General features: G+C 36.5%; 1 protein-coding gene across 1 annotated transcript in view; it reads left to right on the top strand.

Moving 5' to 3' along the window:
- Positions 1 to 10,736, top strand: part of LOC757096 (EF-hand calcium-binding domain-containing protein 6) — a 33,657-nt gene extending 22,921 nt beyond the window's left edge. Inside the window, exons 19-27 of the mRNA XM_030987997.1 lie at positions 294 to 521; positions 936 to 1,131; positions 1,754 to 1,945; positions 4,402 to 4,632; positions 5,411 to 5,614; positions 6,683 to 6,848; positions 6,981 to 7,065; positions 7,653 to 7,767; positions 8,999 to 10,736. Coding sequence (XP_030843857.1) covers positions 294 to 521; positions 936 to 1,131; positions 1,754 to 1,945; positions 4,402 to 4,632; positions 5,411 to 5,614; positions 6,683 to 6,848; positions 6,981 to 7,065; positions 7,653 to 7,767; positions 8,999 to 9,274 — 1,693 coding nt within the window. The 3' untranslated portion in view covers positions 9,275 to 10,736. The remainder of the gene's footprint in view (positions 1 to 293; positions 522 to 935; positions 1,132 to 1,753; positions 1,946 to 4,401; positions 4,633 to 5,410; positions 5,615 to 6,682; positions 6,849 to 6,980; positions 7,066 to 7,652; positions 7,768 to 8,998) is intronic.
- Positions 10,737 to 19,909: the final 9,173 nt, after the last annotated feature.

The following is a 19,909-nucleotide window of genomic DNA, read 5'->3' as shown; positions in this document are numbered from 1 at the left end:
GACTAACAGTTGGTTAAACCATCACAGAAAATCTGAGACACTGTCTGTTAACCTTCGCTGGAAAAATGACTGAAGGTTTCTATCATTTGGGAATCGCAGACAAAAAGCATTGTATGGTGTCCGTGCTCGCACAAACACAGTTTTAACACGTAAACCAATGGGGATCACAGCATGAGGGCATTTTTAAAAAGACTATTGACCGGTAGGCGGGTATGGCTAAAACCACGACTCCAATTTCGACAGATGGCTACATTTCTAAAGTGAGGTATATAATGCACAATCTGTTCCTTTAGGATCAACATCACGATCCACCAGGCGTCCAAGGGAGCCTTCATCTCGGTGGAGAAGCTCCTGCAGGATCTCAAGGATCGGATGAGAGACAAGTACGGCACCTTCCAGGAGGCCTTCGCTCAGCTGGACAAGAGCAAGAGTGGACGCATCACCATCGCAGAGCTTCAGGATGTCCTTCTCAGTCATAACTATCTGGTGGATGATGACACCCTGGAGCAGTTCTTGAAGAGGTGAGAAGAGAGATGGAAAGGCGGTGGTGGTGGTGGTGGTGGTGGTGGTGGTGGTAGTGATGATGACGATGATGATGATAGTACTGGCGATGACATTGATGATTAGGTTGATGATGATAAAGGTTATGTAATTGATTGAAATGGAAAAGATATTGCTAAAAATAAAGTATGAGATGCAGGATTGTAATTAAAGTAGCAATCATTATATAATCAATTGGCAGAAGAATTATGAAGAAATCACAAGACATGTCTTGTTTCAACAAAAAAATTAACATTAGAAAAAACACGTGATTGCAAATTAAATCTGTATCCAGATAGAAAAAAAATAAAGTGACAGTGATCATAATGCAATGTACTTCAGACTTTAAAAACCCACATTTGAAACGTTACCCCTTAAACCTAATTCCATCTCAGGACTGGACTACCAACAAGCAAGAGCACCCTAAACTATGAAGATTTCTTGAAGGCCTTTGACGAGGGACGGGAGGAGAGATACCAGAAGAAGAACCTGCCGGAGGTTCGTCCAGAGATGTTCTCCAGTCTTACCTCAGACAAGGCCCTGCGCAAGCTCAGGAAACAAGTGCAACAAAATGTAGCTACCTTACAAGCAGTAAGTTCAAGCTTTCCAGTGATTACAACTTTAAATAATTAATTTGTTTTGGTCTGAATTCATTCAAACATTCACCAGTCTTGTTTATTTGATTTTTTGCTTTCTACTAGAGTAGTTTGCTATCAAGGTTTAAAGCCCCACTGCCCTACTTATAGCTACTTGCGCCCTCTATATAGCAAATGATGCCTAATCGGCGACCATTGGTCCCCCATGATTCCCTTTTTCTTATGTTAATTAAGAGCTTACCGGTATTTGAGATAACCACTTGTCAGTGACCATGCATGGAGGTCTAATCCCTCCTGGCCAAACTAGTGCAGTGGGGCTTTAAATTCCCTGCAATGCAATCTGCATTCTGACTATTGAATTATATTAACTCATAAAAGGTGACGTAATGGTTGTTCACCAGGCTCTTCAAAATTGAATGATTTTTTATTAAAGGTGAATGCATTAGAAAAACAGCCCATTCTGTTATACCAATCTTTAAATTGTATGAAGTGAAAAACTATTCTGAGGTTCATATCACATTTAAATTGTGTAAATTGCACTCATTTCACCGCCAAATGATTTGCAGTCTAGTACAGGAAAGATCTCAGCCTCAATGCTCTTTCTTGGTAACCCTCAGGCCTTTGGTGCGTTCGACAAGGACAAGCGTGGCCGCCTGAGCCCCGGTGATTTCCGTCGAGTCCTCGATCACTTCTGCTTCAAGATGACGGACAAACAGTTCAAGTCACTGATGACCAAACTACGGGTGAACTCTGACCTGACAATCAGTTACCCAGCATTCCTGGACGAGTTCTCGGCCAACGAACAAGAGGTAATTAAACAACCAACATGTTATATTTTTTTTCTCCAACTTTCTGTTCACTAGGATTGAAGGTTTTATGAGCTTTTCGTCGCAGCCAATTGCTGAATTGAGAAGATTTACAATAAGGAGAATATGCAATTAATGAAATAAACATATATTTTTGAAAGGTAATCATTATAATGGTATATCATGAAAATGATAAATGAACTTACGTGGCTGAAGAACTTGCATAAATTCATAGATATAACTAAAAACATAAGAGTTATCCTACATGTATATGAGAAAATGCGCAATTGGTGCTCTATGGCGGAGGCATCATTTTTTTTACTGCGCGCAGACAAAGTTCTATCTATATTATTAATACGCAAAATCGCCGCGGGGGGTCCAAACGGGTACAAAACGGTTCCTCAAAAACGTCTTTCCCCGACCCCGCCCGCCTCCGCCGTGGCGCGGGGAGGGCGGCACAATTCCACGAGGCCTGTCTCCCGTAACCCGCGTGCCACGTCGACCCCGCGATCGACGTCCACGCCGTTAAACGCGGTTTCGGGGTGCCGGGGAGGACGGGCGGACGAGAGCACGGCGGGCGTCGTGGATTGCGAGGAGGCGACGAACCCGCGAGAGCGAGTCCGCAAGGCGTGCACCCGCCCTCTGTCTAATTATCAAAGAGAGACGAAGAGACACACGATGGACGAGAATCCACTCGCGTCAACGGGTGTAGCAAGTCTTATTGTAAAAGGCTGCGGCGTATCCCGAGTAAGGCCTCTTGCTATAGGATTCGCTTTGTAGCGTGTAAGAGAAATACACATCAACAGACGACTCACCCGGGTGATGGGATGTAGCCAATATGTACGCTCAACGGGTTGAGCGTACCCGTGTTATGCGTCTTTCTATAGGATATGCTTTGTAGGCCAGGCGCCCACAGTGTACGTGTATTACACGCTCTCAGGTCACACACATGCACACACCACAGTCGATTCGAGTCGAGGCGATTGCGACAACTGGCGCAAACCATGGACCTATTTTCACGTAAAATCTTTACTCTGAAAATAATTATACAAATTCTGTGATCTATGCCAACATAAACATAGCCCAAGCTTCTGTTTTATTGGTCTTTTCATGAAAACTACATCGAAATCACAACAAGAATAGCGCAAATAGATCTGTGATAGTACGCCTTCACGTGACAGTTCAGTTGCAAACTGCCTTGAGTCCACAGTGTATTGCCACGGCAGCTGAGCGCTGCTGTCGGGGGTGCTGTCGGAGCTGAGTGTGTGAGCGTGGAGTAGCGGTGACCGGAGTAGCCAGGTCTGTCCGTGGTGTGAGGAGAGTCTAAACAACAATTTGAAATTGCTATTATTGCCCCGATTTCAATATAGTTTCGTGAATAGATGTATGAAACCTGGGCTTGGATTGTGATTATTCTGGCCATGTATAGTTGTATACTGAATTTCGATAATCATTTTTCAAAGTAAAGTTTTCACAAGAAAATCAGACGGTCGTCATGGTCGTTTAAAAACATGATAATACTTTTAGTATGATACAGTTCTTGCGTCAAATCAATTTTTAAAATATGGGGGGGGGGGGGGGGTCAGGTAACTCAAAGCGATTTGAGTGCAGGCGTGGTGTCCACGGGTACAAAGGGCTGAACCCCCGAAAGCTCAGGGGTTTTAGGCATTTAATTACGGTCAGATGAGCATATTTTTAATGCCTTATTTGTGACACTGGCAGGTCGATTACTAATTGGCGTGGGGTCCATAGTAGAGTTGCGTATCAACTACGCTGAGCTGAGAGTATATACGCTGGCCTACGTTACTATACCCTGAGGGACGCAAAAAAGTACGCAAGATGGACGCAGAAAGTACGCCTTTTTTTACGTAACACTACGCTACTAAACTAAACAAACTGCATCTTTAAATGAATTAATGAAAAATTAGCCCAAGAAAAATGAGCCCCCGAAAGATAAAAAAAAGTAGCCCCCAACAATTTTCCCAAAATTTGATATAGATCGAGTCCCCGAAAAAAAAATCTTTCACTGGATTCTACGTTCACAGTCCCACACACAGTCGAGTCAATTTGTGCACAAACCGTCCGATTTTTCGCGTAAAATCTTTACTTTGAAAATAATTATACACATTTTGTGAACAATGCCAACATAATCATAATCCAAGCCTCTGCATATGTAGTCTTTTTATGAAACTACATTGAAATCACAACAATTATAATGCAAATAAATAGTAATTATCGAGATCCTATCTGACATAGTTTGTTTTACGATGCGCCATTCATGGTCAAACAGCATATATTATAAAAATTCTCTATATAAAGATAATCTAAAATTTTTTTGGATAGCACATAGGCCTCTATCTATCTATCTATTTGGCCCCCTCCCCTAGAATCCCGTGGATTTTCCACGGGTCCTGCTAGTCTAGTTTAATTAGTGATCATGAATCACATCTTCTTTCCAGCTTGCTCAGAACTGGATCGAGTCGGTCCAGAAGAGTGACGCCCAGAACAACAACCACTCCTCACCCACCATTGATGAAATCAAGCAAGAGCTCCGACAGCTTGTAAAGGCACGCTTCTACCGCTTTGCAGAACGGTTCTCCGAGATCGACTACGCGAACATCGGCGTGGTGGCACGGGATGACTTCAATGCAGTCCTCAATGAGCTTGCTTTCAGATTGAGCATTGATCAGGTAGGGACATAGAACTTATCGTTGATTGCAGATATATTTATCTAAGTCATGCTTATCAAAGAAACCTTGTGCAACCATAAGAACATACATGTATACATTACATGTATGCACATTGGTCCCAACTGCTAAGCAAGCAAGTACAGTCAAACCTGCTTTGGGCGATCACCTGTATAGAAAGACCACCTGTCTTTATAGACCACATATTTTTTTTTCTCTTGAACAGTGTTTCCAATTGAAACATGTTCTCAAGGAACCTTTACATAAAGACCACCTGTTTGTCTCCATTGAGTGGTCTTTTATAAACAAGGTTCACAGTAATAACAACTCTCATTTAAAAATGTGCTAAAGACCACTTTTTGTGTCTCCCTGGGGTGGGTCTTTCTGTATAGGTTTGGTTCATTGAATATGGAATATCATAATATGCAACAAGTATAGCTTTCAACCCTTCTGACAAACTTGAGGAAAGAAGCGTTAATTACATTCTATGTGGACATATCTTTGAGATGTTGTGGTCTAGTGGATTACAAGGTCTGCGGTTCGAGTCCGGCCACGGCACTAATGTCCTTTGGCAAGATATTAATCTACATTTGCCACTCCCCACCCAGGTGTTAAATGGGTACCGATAGGAAGGAATTCCTTGAATGCTGTGGGCGCCGAAACTGGCTGCCTAGCAGAGCAGGGGTAATAGTTGGAGTGCCTTGAGCACCATGCATGATGGATATGTGCGCTATATAAATATCCAATATTATTATTTTTCTTGTTGCTGACCTTCCTACAGTTCAACACTCTCTGGTCCTCGTTCGAGTTGAACCCTTATGGGAACCTGGACTACAGAGCCTTCTTGAAGGAATACGCTGAATGGGAAGATGATGTGTTCCAGGGAGGGGATGAGAGCTGGTCCCAGGCCAAAGGAAATAGACCTGGATCTGTGATGAAAGGACTAGGAACTCCTCTAGTACCCATGACACCCTTGAGCCGTATGGTAAGTCAATCTGTCTCTCCGTCTTTCTGTCTTTCTCTCTCATGTACTATCCCACTGTCCCACCCCCAATCTGTTTTCACTCCCCCCTCTAAATCTCACTCTCTCTTTGTCTCTATATACATGTACCTCCATCCCCCTCATTAAACTCTCTCTCTCTCTCTCTCTCTCTCTCTCTATCTGACACTCTCTTTTTCTCTCTGTCATTTGCAGCAAAAGCTTCATTAAATTATCTTTGATTCAAAAGTGATTTTCAACAGATCATATTATATATATATATACCTTAAAAAAAATTAAAAATTGACATGTAAAATCTTAATTTTGGATCAGGTGATAAATGTGACTTCTATTTTCACTTATTCATCGTTTTAATTATGTTTTGCTGTTGTTTATGTCTACTGCAATGGTCAATGATCCATTGAAGCAGCTTTTAAATTTTGATAATAATAGCATCCTGTTAATGATAATGAGAAAAGTAATGCACATCAATGTATTGCGGACATATCCATACCAGGGGATTCTCAAAGCGCCTTCAAAGAACAACATGTATTATTATTATCTATATAAGGCCTCCAAGTGGTACAATAAATCAGTGTAATTAATATCTTTAGCCCAGTACCTGGATGACTGATCAATATTGTTATCGTATAGCTCAGTCATCCGGAAACTTCAACTATCGATATCAATATCATTAAAAAAAAAAGCCATGTCTAATACTGAAGTAAGTCAAATGTTAATATTTCACTTGGCAGATTAATGAAGATAATAATAATAATATTATATAGCTTTGTTTTCTTGTGATACAAGAATATATTGCTCTCGCAATGACAATATTGGACTCGTCTCCGACTCGTTCAATATTGTCATAGCTTGAGCAATATATTCTTGTATCACACTCAAAGCCATCCAATATCATATAATTACCCTTGCTTTAAGTTTACCAGGGGATGATCAAGGCGCCTACAAAGAACAACATGTATTATTACCCTGGCTTTAACCCAGCTGTCGTAGCATGCTGAACGCATTCTAATCTTAATTCTATTCCTCTTCTCTCATTCCATCACCATGCAGTCCTACACTCCTGCAGGTCGTAGGTCCATGACCCCTCTGGTCAACGCAGAGAACGCGGAGCAGAGGCTTAGGAAGCAGATCCAGAGGCACTGGCAAGAGGTCCACCGCCTCTGCAAGCTTCACGATCTGGACAACTCGGGCGAGGTCGACGTCCAAGCTTTCCGAGGTAAGGATGATAATTGTTGTAATTGAATTCATTGGATAACATGATTGATGTATACATGTGATGTGTGTGGTTTTTCTATATAAAGTTTTGGTGAAATATTCTAAAGATCCTTCTTCCATGTTTTTATCTCAGATATCATGACACAGTTCAACGTGACCATATCCATGGATGACTTCAGCAGACTCATGACAAAGTTTGATCTCAAAGAAAACGGAAAGTAAGTGGCTTTTGTACTTCTGGGTGGGCATTCAATTTAATACTTAAGTCAGAAATAGGAGTGTTTTACTCGGGTTTTGGCTTAGATAAAATTCTTCAGAATTGAGTGGATGCTCCTGGCTAAGTATTTTACCCTAATTTTAAGACAGCTCCTGAGCAGTCTCCAGCCAAATAGTTTTGAGGCATTGATTGGCAGGCTTATGGTTTTCATAGGCACAATTGTACAAGCGTGCATTTAATGCAACTCGTAAATTGACCATGTGATGTCACAATGCTTATCAGTAAGTATTTTCAGTGCTCTGAAGTTGGCTTGCGAAAGTAAATTGATTAAATGTGATCTGAATACAAGTTAAGACATTTCACTCAGCTAAGTCAAATGCTAAGTAAAAGTTTTACTTGAACAAAGTGTCCTGAAGATTAGCTTACTACATACCACTTCTATTAGATTCACTTTATTTTCTTTCATTTCATTTCCAAATTCCATCAGGTTTTCATACCTCTTTTTTTGGAAGTAATGCTGATCCTGAAGATTAGCTTACTACATACCACTTTTATTAGATTTGCTTTTATTTATTTCAATTTCATCAGGTTTTCCTACCTGGAGTTCTTGAAGCACTTCATGCTGAACCTGAAGAAGATCAACGAGGAACCGGAACAAAGATCCCTACTCAGCAGAGAGAAGATACACCAGTCTAAGATTGTAGTAAGTTATTTATCCTTACCATTGAATGTCTTTGGGATTAACATTACTGAAAAGGTATAGTGGCAGAGATGCCAACCGTTACCGTTTTGCCGTATTTTTTTTTTTTTTTAGTGTTTAAAAATTAAATAAACAAAGTGGTAAGGTTTTTAGTCAAAATAAATTAAGAAATGATTAAATATGATTTTCTATCTTTGAAATTGTCCGCCATTATTTTAAACGCATATACAAAATTATTTAGAAGAAATAAAATAAACGAGCCTGAAAATTTGATTGATAGACAGGCCACACCCACTCACCATGCCTCTTGATCTTGCAGGCTAGCTTGGCCGGCGACTGAAGTTCATTACAATGAATCAGTATTGTTATGTTCTCAATAGGCATAGCCAATAATGAAATGTGCAAGAAACAATATCCTGTCGGTATTTGTTTTGATTGAAGTTTTAATACAAGCTTATGATTGAATAGTTAGATCTAGCTTCATAAGCTGCCGCTAGCTGTGCCGACGATCGCGTAGCTGTGAGCAAAATTGTTCGTGCCCTGCTGTCGCTAGTGGCTACACTTGTTGGTCGCTGTACGGCTGGCGATGGCGGTTGTTGTGTGGGCATTTTCGGTGGCCAGCAGAAGCAAAATGAGTGGTCGCTGACAGGTGGTCGTAGTGTACAGGTTCATGAAATCTCACGGGGAGATTTTAAATGGTCGTTATGGACAGGTGGTCGTTAACACAGGTTTTACTGTATTAAATTCTTCTGCATAGGCAACGAAATAGGTCACAAAATAAAAAGAAATACACAAATGGCATATCCAGAAATCTATCGACAAGGGAGCATATTTCACTGGCATTGCCCTCTGGAATTACCACTTTCCAAGATGATTCACAACACAAAATCACAACGAACTGAAGTATTAATGTAAAGGAACTCAATCGATCGATAAACAGGCCCTGTCCTACCAACATCATTGGATTAAAAGGGTCTATAAAATACAAGCCATGCTTTTTAAATAGACTCCATCGCTATGTTTTACCACTGTGCCAATTAATTTAAACAATTGTATAAACATTTGTAAAATGTTTGGTTCATATTATATTATTGAATTTATATATATTTCATATTAATTTTATTATGTTATATTATGTGAAAAATAAAAGAAACCTTGAAACCTTGAAGTAAAGTAAAGATAACCAAGAATAACCCTGCCTGATATTTAATATTCTATTTGTTTGTACCCACAGATCAAACCTGGAAGCCGGATGTCTGGTGCCATGCTTGAGGCGATGCTGCGAATACGCGACACCATCACGAACAACTGGAAGAAGATGCGACGCACCTTCCGCCTCCTTGACCCGACAGCAGAGGGCGTCATCACGACGAATCAGTTCCGCGACACGCTCCGTCAGTTCAGCATCAATCTGTCCGAGGAGGAGTTCTATCAATTGACGACATACTACGATAAAGCCCTCGAAGGCAGAGTCCCCTATAATGATTTCCTTAGAGCTTTCTTGCAGTAATAGTGAAGAACGAAAGACTGAACTCGAAAGTTAAATACTTTCCAAAGATATTTCTTGCAGTAGGTGTAAGAAACGAAGGAAAGATAGGACCTTGTATATTTCCTACAAGATTTCTTAGGGTAGAAATAGATGTTTTTTCTGAGAACTTTCTTGGAGTACATGAAGAAATGGTGGGTAGGAAGAAAGGAGAGCTGTATCACAGTTTGTGTATCTGAGAAATGTAGAAAAGAGAGACATAGACCCATATGCTGAGATCTTTCTAGGAGTGAGGGCAAGAAACCAGACATTCCAAACTTTTTTCATACCGCGCTCACCTAATTTTTCTCACAAAAAACATAAAATATGAGAGAAAATGAGCTTAGTAGAAAAAGAACTTGTTTTTTGTGGTGGCTAATTGCATCGTAAATATTGAACGGCAAGCCTCCCTCCTCTTCACTCTTTCAAAGACATTCTTGCAGTTAATGCAAAAAAGAAATAAAATAAAGGCTTGAAATTAGTATAACTATGTCATAAGATTTATGCGTGATTGATCAACCATCCTATTATGTGAATTTCTTTGTCTTGGAAAAAATATATACACCAGTACTTGTCAAGGCCTCTTAACTATTTAGAAACATCAGTGGTGCAGCCATACTTAGAAGTACGTATCTATTTCACCTTATCATCACATATTTATGATTATTTATTTAAGTTCAGTTTTTAGATCACTAGTATGTAGAGAGCTGTTGAGACTGGAAGTGCTGCACTGATATAACTGACAATCATATTTCTGTATAGCTCCCTCTATTCATCAAGACAGGCCAGTTAATATCGCCTATAGTTATATACAAAATGATATACTTTGTTAAAGAAGGATGATATAGATGCTGCTAAGTGCTAACGTACAATAGTTATTTATGAAAGGTACCGAACTACCGGTAAAGCACAAAGCTCTTCTCCCCTTTTTAGGCTGAATAACGATCGATGCGGTGTAAGGAATCATCTTATGGCTTCGCTTGTCTTTAGTTTCTGTTGTAGCGCACAAAAAATAAAGAGACTGACCAATTGTATTGAAGGGTGTAGTTGTGGGACGCCCCATCATCATCTTAACCATGAATTTGTTTTAGGGTTAGGGTCAGTGTTAGGGTTAAGGTGAATTATATGATCGGGGCATTCAGCAGTTGCTACCGCTGAATAAATCATTTTCACTTTGGCTTTGGTGTATAGAATGTAACGCTACATATATTTAATTACGTAGATGTTAAAAATGTTTTGTATATATGGTTTACTTCTATGTCCTATACTTTGTGCCCTTTATTCTTACTGAAAGGGTGCTTAAACAACAGAGGGAAGCATAATCCTCCTGAAAGAATGCGGGTTAGAAAAGATCAAACTGTAATAACATTGCATGTACAAAGCTGTGTGAAAACAGAGAGGCGATTAACACAGTACAGACAAATTTCTAGTTTGTTTGACGTATTAAAGATAAACTTTAGTACTGGTAATGCGATTGCATTGTGAAAGAAAAGGTGTGGAAAGGATCAGAAACAGTTGATCATGTAGCATGTAAGTATTGGTGTGCACTGCAAGGTTCTGGAGTCATCAAAATCATAATAAATTTGACCGAGTCTTGGTAAAGTAACAAGCACTCACATAGAAAGCTATATATGGGACAACACACATGGTGTCGGGGCTAGTACTACCTTGATTTCCTTGTCTTTCTATGCTCATTACTCAGCCAGTATACATTTTCTTCCAAAATTGTTTGGCACATGTCATTTATTTGTAATCTTGAACATTCAGTGTAAGTTTCGTTTGATTCTGTGAGAATTACTTTTTTTTTTTTTTACCAGTACTGGAGTTTATCTTTAAGCAATGTATACAATTATTTTTTTTACAATCAAGATTAAACAAAAGTTTAAAAAAAATAATTTTATAATAAAGGGAAGTGTGTTCACATTTAGCCTTATTCTTCGATGAACAATTGGTACTCACGTATACACTGTGCCGAACAAATTTAGCTAAGATTTGTATATCTTTTCTTGAGATGTTGAGTTAGATGTACATTTAAGTGAGATTATTATCGAGAATGAACAAATGTATTACCGATATTCTCAAACCAAAGGTGGAATGGTGCTTTTGCATTCAGCATTTTCGGCCTTAATATTGTTCTAGTTTTACAAAGATAAGTAATTGTATGCCATAATCATTCTTCCATTTGCAGTCACACATTTTAATAAGGAGGCAGAAATTAGCTATAATTTAGCACTAATGTTGTTATAAATATTTGATGTAAACACAATTTGATCCTTGATAAAAATATATACTTGAGTTGAATATTCAAATGTGCTTTCTCTTGAACCATTCCGTCCAGATCAATGGCTTTCATTTACTAGGAAATATTTCATTTCTCTCATGCAGATGTATACAAGTTTCGATTCAGAAATATATTATATAATTTTTGAGAGTATTATTACAAACCACTGAACAATTATTTTTGTTGTGTCATCACAAGATAATGCTTTATTTTTATCCAGAGTTGTATTGAATTTTGTACAAATATGAACAAATATTTTGCCTTTTAACTTTCAGAGAAGTGCTGTTTCAAATATTTTATATTTATCCGTCCACTGTGTAAATAATTGCACGATGACATTATTCATGCAATATAATCGATTTGTCCAAAGCATTTTTCTATTTGTAGAATATTTACATGCATTTTGTGTGAAGAAGTATCACTGTTTGATTGAAAATATTCTGAACAAATACTATTGGGGGTATGAACAAGCAGAAATCTCACAGTTCTTGTGTATGACGCAATATATGTTTTTTTTAATGTGCCAGTAGCGTGTTGAGAGTAGCACTGAGATGTGAAAGTATATACAGAGATGTGCACATATACACCCGTTTACAATATATGTGATTTTAAACAAAGAAGATACGCCTCGCCCCTTTTTGACATGTCATATTTTCGTTAACTTTGAGCAACACAGGGGCCCTATATCAATTTTTATACATCTAATTGTAATTATAATACATATGCATGGTTTCTCAATGCAATGTTTTTGAGCATAAATTACAACATGTTGCATAATTCATTTTTTTGTGTGTACAATTTATAATAATACTTTTCATCTTTGACCTATAAAAGTTCAATTTTGATGTTTATATCTTCGCATGCTTGATGTAAATTTGTTTATGCTGTGAAACGATTGTCTACAGTGTGTACGGGATACAGAATCTCACCTGGTGAATTATATGTTGGTTTCTAAGGGTCCTGATTGGTTGGTTAGGTCAATGCACTTTTAAACTTATTGTTCTCATTCGTTGAATCACAAGTAGAGGGGCTGTTACTAGACGGTGCTCTTATCCTATGTAATTTCTGCAGATTTTGCTTCATGTGTCAGTGATCAATATTTATTTTATAATACTTGAATAGTCCTTTAAATTGGGCGATATTTTATTTGCATTATTTGAGCGTAAAAGGGCACATTCAAGTATTTATTAACTTTCAATCCGTCCTTAGATTCAACAGCAAACATCATTATTTAGTATTTTTGTCAAGGTGTTTTGGAGAATATAAACATGGACGTAGTTTTTTTCTTAAACTGCCCAATGGACTTTTTCATTATATCTTACGTAATATTATTTTTAGTCAAATTAACTTCTTATTTAACATCATGAACTTGAGAAAGATATGATTGGTGAACATCAGTATTGATAATTGTCACATTGGTCAATAAATACACGTGATGCAGTTTTGTTAATTAAGAGGATAGAACTGGTGGGTGTTTCACAAAACTTGTCATCAGTGACAAATGACAGTTGTTGTTATAAGCTACTGAAATCCTTGCTTCTGATTGGTTATCAGCAGACTTGTCACTGATTTTTATCATTTATCATTGAAACAAAGCTTTGTGAAACGGGTCCCTGGACTATTCAACAACAAAAAGTTAAAGAAATGAAAGATCATCCTCGAATCCATCCATTTATGGAATATACTGCTTATTCATTGGTTTATTGTTATCATTCATTATTCAATAGTCATAACTTTTAAGTTCTTTTACTCTGAAGAAAGAAAAAAAAATTGGTTGAGAGCCAGAAAGATGGGAAACTTCATGCTGAGAGACTTGGATAATTGGATTAATGCCCCCTTTTTACTCTTAGCAGAAGGAAAATGTGTTGATTATCACCCAAATCATAATTTTGATAAATATTGTTGTTTAACTTCAATGTTTATATTTCTATGGTAAGTAACATTTTACTTGATTGAAATGCATGTAGATTTCTTTTTTTATTTTAAAGTCATGTTTTGTTGCTTAACAGTTTACTCCCAATACATGTGTGTACATTGTGCTGTAAATAAAGAGAAACTTAACTCTAGTTTTGACTGTTGGAGATTATTTATTTTGCTTCATAGTATAACATGTCCTTGGATGTCATTGGGAAAATGTTGATTGTGTTCATATTTATTATTTATTTGATTAATTTTCAGGTTTATATTAAAATCACATTATTTTTCAAATGAATTGAAATACGATTGGTTTTAGTACAGCTGTACGTCTTGGTACTATAGAACCATGACAAAATTGAAAATTAAAGACATGTTAGAAACGTTAGAAAATACTCAAAGCAGTCAATGCAGTAATTAAAATTACGAAACAAATATAGATAATATTAATATAGATAATACAAAGTATGTTGAATGCAAGAAATAAAGAAGTAAATAAAATGAAATATATACTTATATCAATTCTTTTTGGCGACTTTAACCATAAAGGACCATATAACAAAGAAAATGATAATACAAATACAAATCATAACGATATGCAATCTTGAAAACTGAACAGTTTAAAAAAACACTGCATACACATGTGGTCATATGGGAAAGCAGGTGTCATCAATACATAGTTCGAAGGCTAAAATGATAATATATACTACATGTTTTACCTAATGTAAATACACTGGATCAATAAAACTGAAACAGCTTTCAAACAACCTTGCAATAAAGAAAATGTATTCTGAAATTATTAAGCTATCTTACTTATATACATGGTTGTTGTTGCCGTACAACTAGAACCGTTTTCTTACCGGCAATCAATATAATGACACATACATTCATTTCAGTTTTTACCTAATATACACGATCACCGTAGTAAGCCAAATGAAAACTCTTCACAAAACCTTGTCATGAAGAAAAATATCTTATGTTAGTATTGTCCTGTGTACGTGATCATTGTCGCAATACACATGTAACACTAGAAATATAGGCGTTTAGTAAAGACAGTTTGGTCTGTAAGTATTGTCTGATTTACATAATTATTATAGCAATACAAATTTAACAGTTTTCAAGGCACCTCATGATGAATCAAATATTTGTAGTATTTATTACCATATCATTGTAGAAATGGAACTGAAACAGCATTCATACAACTGTAATTATTATCCAAAGTATAATTCATGTAGCAACAGAACCGCAAAAGTGTTCTACAACCTTGCAATAAAGAAAATATCCTCTGAAATTATTGATCTACCGTATATACATTGTTGTAACCATACATCTAAACCGCTTTCACATAACTTGTTAGTATTTAACGCATTTATTCATTTCAGTTATTACCTAATATACATGAATATCGTAGTAAAACAGACGAACGCTCTCCATAAACCTAGCAATACAGAAAATATCTTCGGTAAGTATTATCTTATTTACATGACCATTGCAGCAATACAATAACACACTCGTCATATAGGCGTATAGTAAAGACAGTTTGGTCTGTAAGTATTAGTAATGTCTGATTTACAGGATTATTATAGCAATACAGGGTTAACAGTGTTCATAGTAATTGATGATGAACCATTTACTTATTGATTGTATTATCTGGTGTGCATTATCATTGTAGTAATATAACTGAAACACTATTCATACAAGTGAAACAAATATATTATGTTATTATTATCCTATTTATAAGATTAATGTAGCATTAGAATATCAAAGGTTTTCTACAACCTCGCAATACAGAAAATATCTTCTGAAGTTATTAAGCGACCTTATATACATGATTGTTTTAGCTGTATATCTAAAAAAGTTTTTATACAACCTTATAATAACGCATGTATTCATTTCAATTATTACCTTATATGAATACTCTTCAATAAAACTCGCCATGAAGAAGATATCTTCTGTAATTATTTCCATACATACATAACTATTGAAGCAATACAAATGAAACACTAGTCATATATTCTAATAGTAAAGACAAATTGTTATGTAATTGTCTTATTTACATGATTATTACGGCAATACAAGTTGCACAGTTTCGAATTTCAAAACATAAGTTATGTACATGATTATTCTAGCAACAGAACTGAAACAGTATTCATACAACCTTATAACAATACAACAATATATTATGTATTCATCATCACATATATTTGATTATTGTAGCAATATAACTAAAATAGTGTTCATACAACCTCACAATAAAAAATATACATACTGCCTTTACTTTGAATATGTTTATTGTAGCAACAGAATTACAACAGTATTCATACAACCTTACAATAAAGAAGTTTTTTTCTACAGTATTTATACAATCTTATAATAAAGACAAATTATTTGTCTGTAATTATTATCACAAATAAATGATTATTGTAGCAATATGACTAAAATAGTATCCATACAACCGTACAATATAAACAATATTTATACTGCGATTACTGTATCATGTATATTAATATTGTAGCAACAGAACTACAAGAGTATTCATACAACCTTACAATAAAGAAAATATCTTCTGATATTATTATCATATGTATATTATTATGGTAGCAGCAGAACAACAAAGGTTTTCAAACGACCTTGACATAAAGAAAATATCATCTAAAATCTTTAAGCTACCACGTATACGTGATTTCTGCCATAAAGAAAATATCTTCTGTAATTATTGTCATATGTACATAAACATCGAAGCAATCCGAATGAAACACTAGTCATATAGCCTCATGTTAAAGACAATTTGGTATGTAATTGTCTTATTTACATGATTATTACAGCAATGCAAGTTAAACAGTTTCAAATCACCTTATGACGAACCATATATTTATTGTATGTATTACATTATGAGCATTATAATTGTAGCAATAGAACTGAAACAGTATTCATACAATTAAGAAAAAATCTTCTGTAATTATTATCCTATGTATATGATTATTGTAGCAACATAATAGGAAAAGTTTTCAAACAACCTTGCAATAAAGAAAATATCCTCTGAAATTATTTAGCTACCTTATTTACAAAATTGTTGTACCCATACATTTGAAACCGTTTTCACACAACTTTATAATAACGCATTGATTTATTTAATTTATTACCTAGTGTACAGGATCATTGTAGTAAATTAAATGAACAGAACTGGAACAGTATTCATACAACCTTAAAACAAGAAGAAACAAATTATACATTTATTATCATATGCATATATTTGGAGTGTGCTGCCCGACTATGGATCAGAGGCATGAACTCTGAAAACAGCAGATATCAGTTTTACAAAGAGTGGGGGAGGAGCGGAAATTAGGAACAACATGGTAGGAGAGACAGAAAAATAAATTGGGCATATCCTAATAAAGGAATGATAGACTCCTAAGAGAAATCACACATGGAAGGATGGAATGAAGAAGACGAAGGGACGAAAATATTTTTAGTAGTTGTTTCGCTAAGCACATAATTATTATGGCGATAGAGCTGAAACGCTTTCCACACAGACTGGTCACAAAGACATATTATTGCAGCCAATATAACAACTGAGCCAAGATTGATAAATCTTGAAGATACATGAGTACTGGTCATGCCATTGCATTGAAAAGGAAACTGTCTATATGTTACTGGGACTGTTTGATAATGTAGGGTGTATCGAAATAGCTGTAAATTATGAGGATTTCTATTTAGTTTTGCAGAAATGCGCACATATCTGGCGTCAATATTTAGTAGATTTTTTTAAATAGCATTTTTAGTAACTTTTCAATTATGAAGGAATTTCGAAAGAATTTTTGTAGCCAATTTGAAGTGCCTAAACGTCAAGTGATTATCACTTTGAAATATTCATAACTAATTCTATCGTCTGATTTCCATTAAACTTTCATTTATCTACTTATCTGATTTTTCTGCTTTCTTTTAGTTCAGTTTACTATGTTGGATTTCCCTATAATCATTACAAATGATTAAAAAGATTGTATTATCATATGTAGTTTAACTACCGTTACATGGCTCCCAGCACCATTGGCCATTTAGAAAAATAAACTTCGAGATTCAGGCTGAGAATCATGCTGACTTAAAATACATATTTCAATCTATTGAGTCGTTGTAGAATTACATCTGATCGTTGACATGCCGTTTGTGCGTGTAAACTAACTTTCGTGGAAGAGGACCTTGGCTGTATAACTTAATCCAGCTTCCTCCTGCTCACTGCTCACACGGTCGGACACGCCATCTCCAGTCAGCATCTCCCTTAATCCTGAATTTGAGACTACTGCTAGCCCAGAAGTCTGCTCTGTCAAGGTATTTCTCTACCGCTTAATGGGAGAAGCCAAGCTGGTAGCCAAAGTCACGTGCATTCGTCATGGCACAAATTAAAACAGGCAAGACTTTTAGCATGATGTCTGATGCAAACTTCATTCGGCCGCGTCTGTAGGAGTAAGAGTAATAGGACAAGCGAAGTAAGAAAATAGACAGAAGAATGAAATCCCCCCCCCCCACTCATTCCGACCCCGGAGTGGGGAGGGGGGGGGGGGCGGGTGAAATCCGGGATTGAAATACACTGCAGAAGATGACCTGGATACATCTAATATTTGATCAATTTTATCCCAGCATTAATGGCCACCCAACTCTTATTCACCAAGTATGTACACTGCTTCACGAGTACACTTTGATTAAAGCATGGAAGGGTTCGTGTCGGTTCGTGAATTCAACTACTGGCATTTATATATGTGGGTTTGCATATCTTATACCCTAATATATCTATTCAATTTTGAATAATTTTGTAATGTAAATGCATGACCTGATTAGCATGGTATAATAATAATCCAGGAAAACGATCCACCTTTACTGCATAAGGACCAACAATTGATTTACTTACGTGTGGGAGACTCCATAATCTGGTTCGACTGCTTGGATGAAAAAGGGCAGACAGTAATTGGGCAAACTTCAATTGTACTTTTTTAAATTGTTAAAAGTGAATTATCATACTCTTCATTCATTACAATGAACACGTCTTTAACATACAAACTAGTAATCTGTGGGATATTACCTCTCCCACTGACAATGTTCTTTGTCGGTTTTGCTCAACAGCGTTTCTTGGGTTCGTGGGTTAGGTTTATGTTTAAGGACAGGGAAAAGGTGTAACATTGGATTGAATGTTGAAGTTCCGGGTATCCGGCTTGTTCATTTTACCACGGAACGATTGAAGCCGAAGTATATTCTGTTCAATCCTTTTATGCATGATTAACAGAAAACAACGAATTGCGTGTGAACATTATGACATATATTCTACACACAGGGAATTAGGAGATATGTGTCTACATGTACCGCCCTTCAAGACTCACACTTATGGTAGAAATAGCCTTTATTGAATAATATTTTTTACCTAGCGGCCGGCCACTATCTTCCATGTAGGCCTACAATTTACTTCCATGATTGGCTGCATATTATCGTAACATGCAAAAAGGTAATATTTTCCCTATGCTTTACCACCACAAGTGACTTCGATTAAAATGTCCCATTCGAGGAGTGTCCTCGAATGGGACATTTTAATCGAAGTCACTTGTTTTTTTTACCTTCTTGTCTGGATAATTCAGGTTGATATATCATGTGAACTTCCTTTAACCATAATGGCGAACTGAAGTACTTTGAATTAATGTATTAATAAGAGTTGACCTACCTTCTATTGAGATGGGTATTTGTTGCTCTGCAAGTATTGATTTACCCTGCTCAATACGTAGAGAGATACTCTTCGCCCCTCCCTCAGCACACAAGGAAAGCAGCTCGAAGTTTGAGGTGTTGCATTCTCCATTTAGTAGACAACGTACGGGGACCTGGTAAGCATTTAAAAACAAGATGGCGGATAAAGCAATGTCCGAGATCGTTAATTAGTCAATATTCATAACATTTGACTTTTATTATCTTTTGTGTGAAGAAATCTCTATGGTTGTCTGAGGGGGGATTAATAAAAGATTCATTAACAGAAGAGGTTGATAACGTTATCATTTTGGTGAAGAAATCTGGTGGAAATTGACTGAAATAACAGTTCATACATATATATGTTCTAGCGTGATACTTACAGTTTCCTGAAACTGTTCTGAGTCATAACGACACAGAAGCTTTAGATCATCTTCCTTTGATTCAAGAGAGAACTTTATCACGGTCGGCTCCTTGTAGATCGGTTCTACGAAGCCTCCCTGTCTTCTGCACATATCCTGACAATAAAACATGATTGAAAACGTGACTGATTTGTGTACCTAGATTACTAACCTGAGCAATTAAAAAAAAGGAATGGTCAAGTCATACAAGTTGCTATATTTAATGTTGTTTCCATGTCCCTGTTGTTTTTTCTTCACGCCTCTTTGGAACTTTTTTTTTAATATTATTCAACTTTTAAATTG

This window comes from Strongylocentrotus purpuratus, unplaced genomic scaffold, assembly GCF_000002235.5.
Source record: "Strongylocentrotus purpuratus isolate Spur 01 unplaced genomic scaffold, Spur_5.0 spur5_scaffold_17, whole genome shotgun sequence".
NCBI lineage: Eukaryota > Metazoa > Echinodermata > Echinoidea > Camarodonta > Strongylocentrotidae > Strongylocentrotus > Strongylocentrotus purpuratus.
Note: the sequence above shows the minus strand (reverse complement) of the source record. Positions and strands in the feature narration are given on the sequence as shown.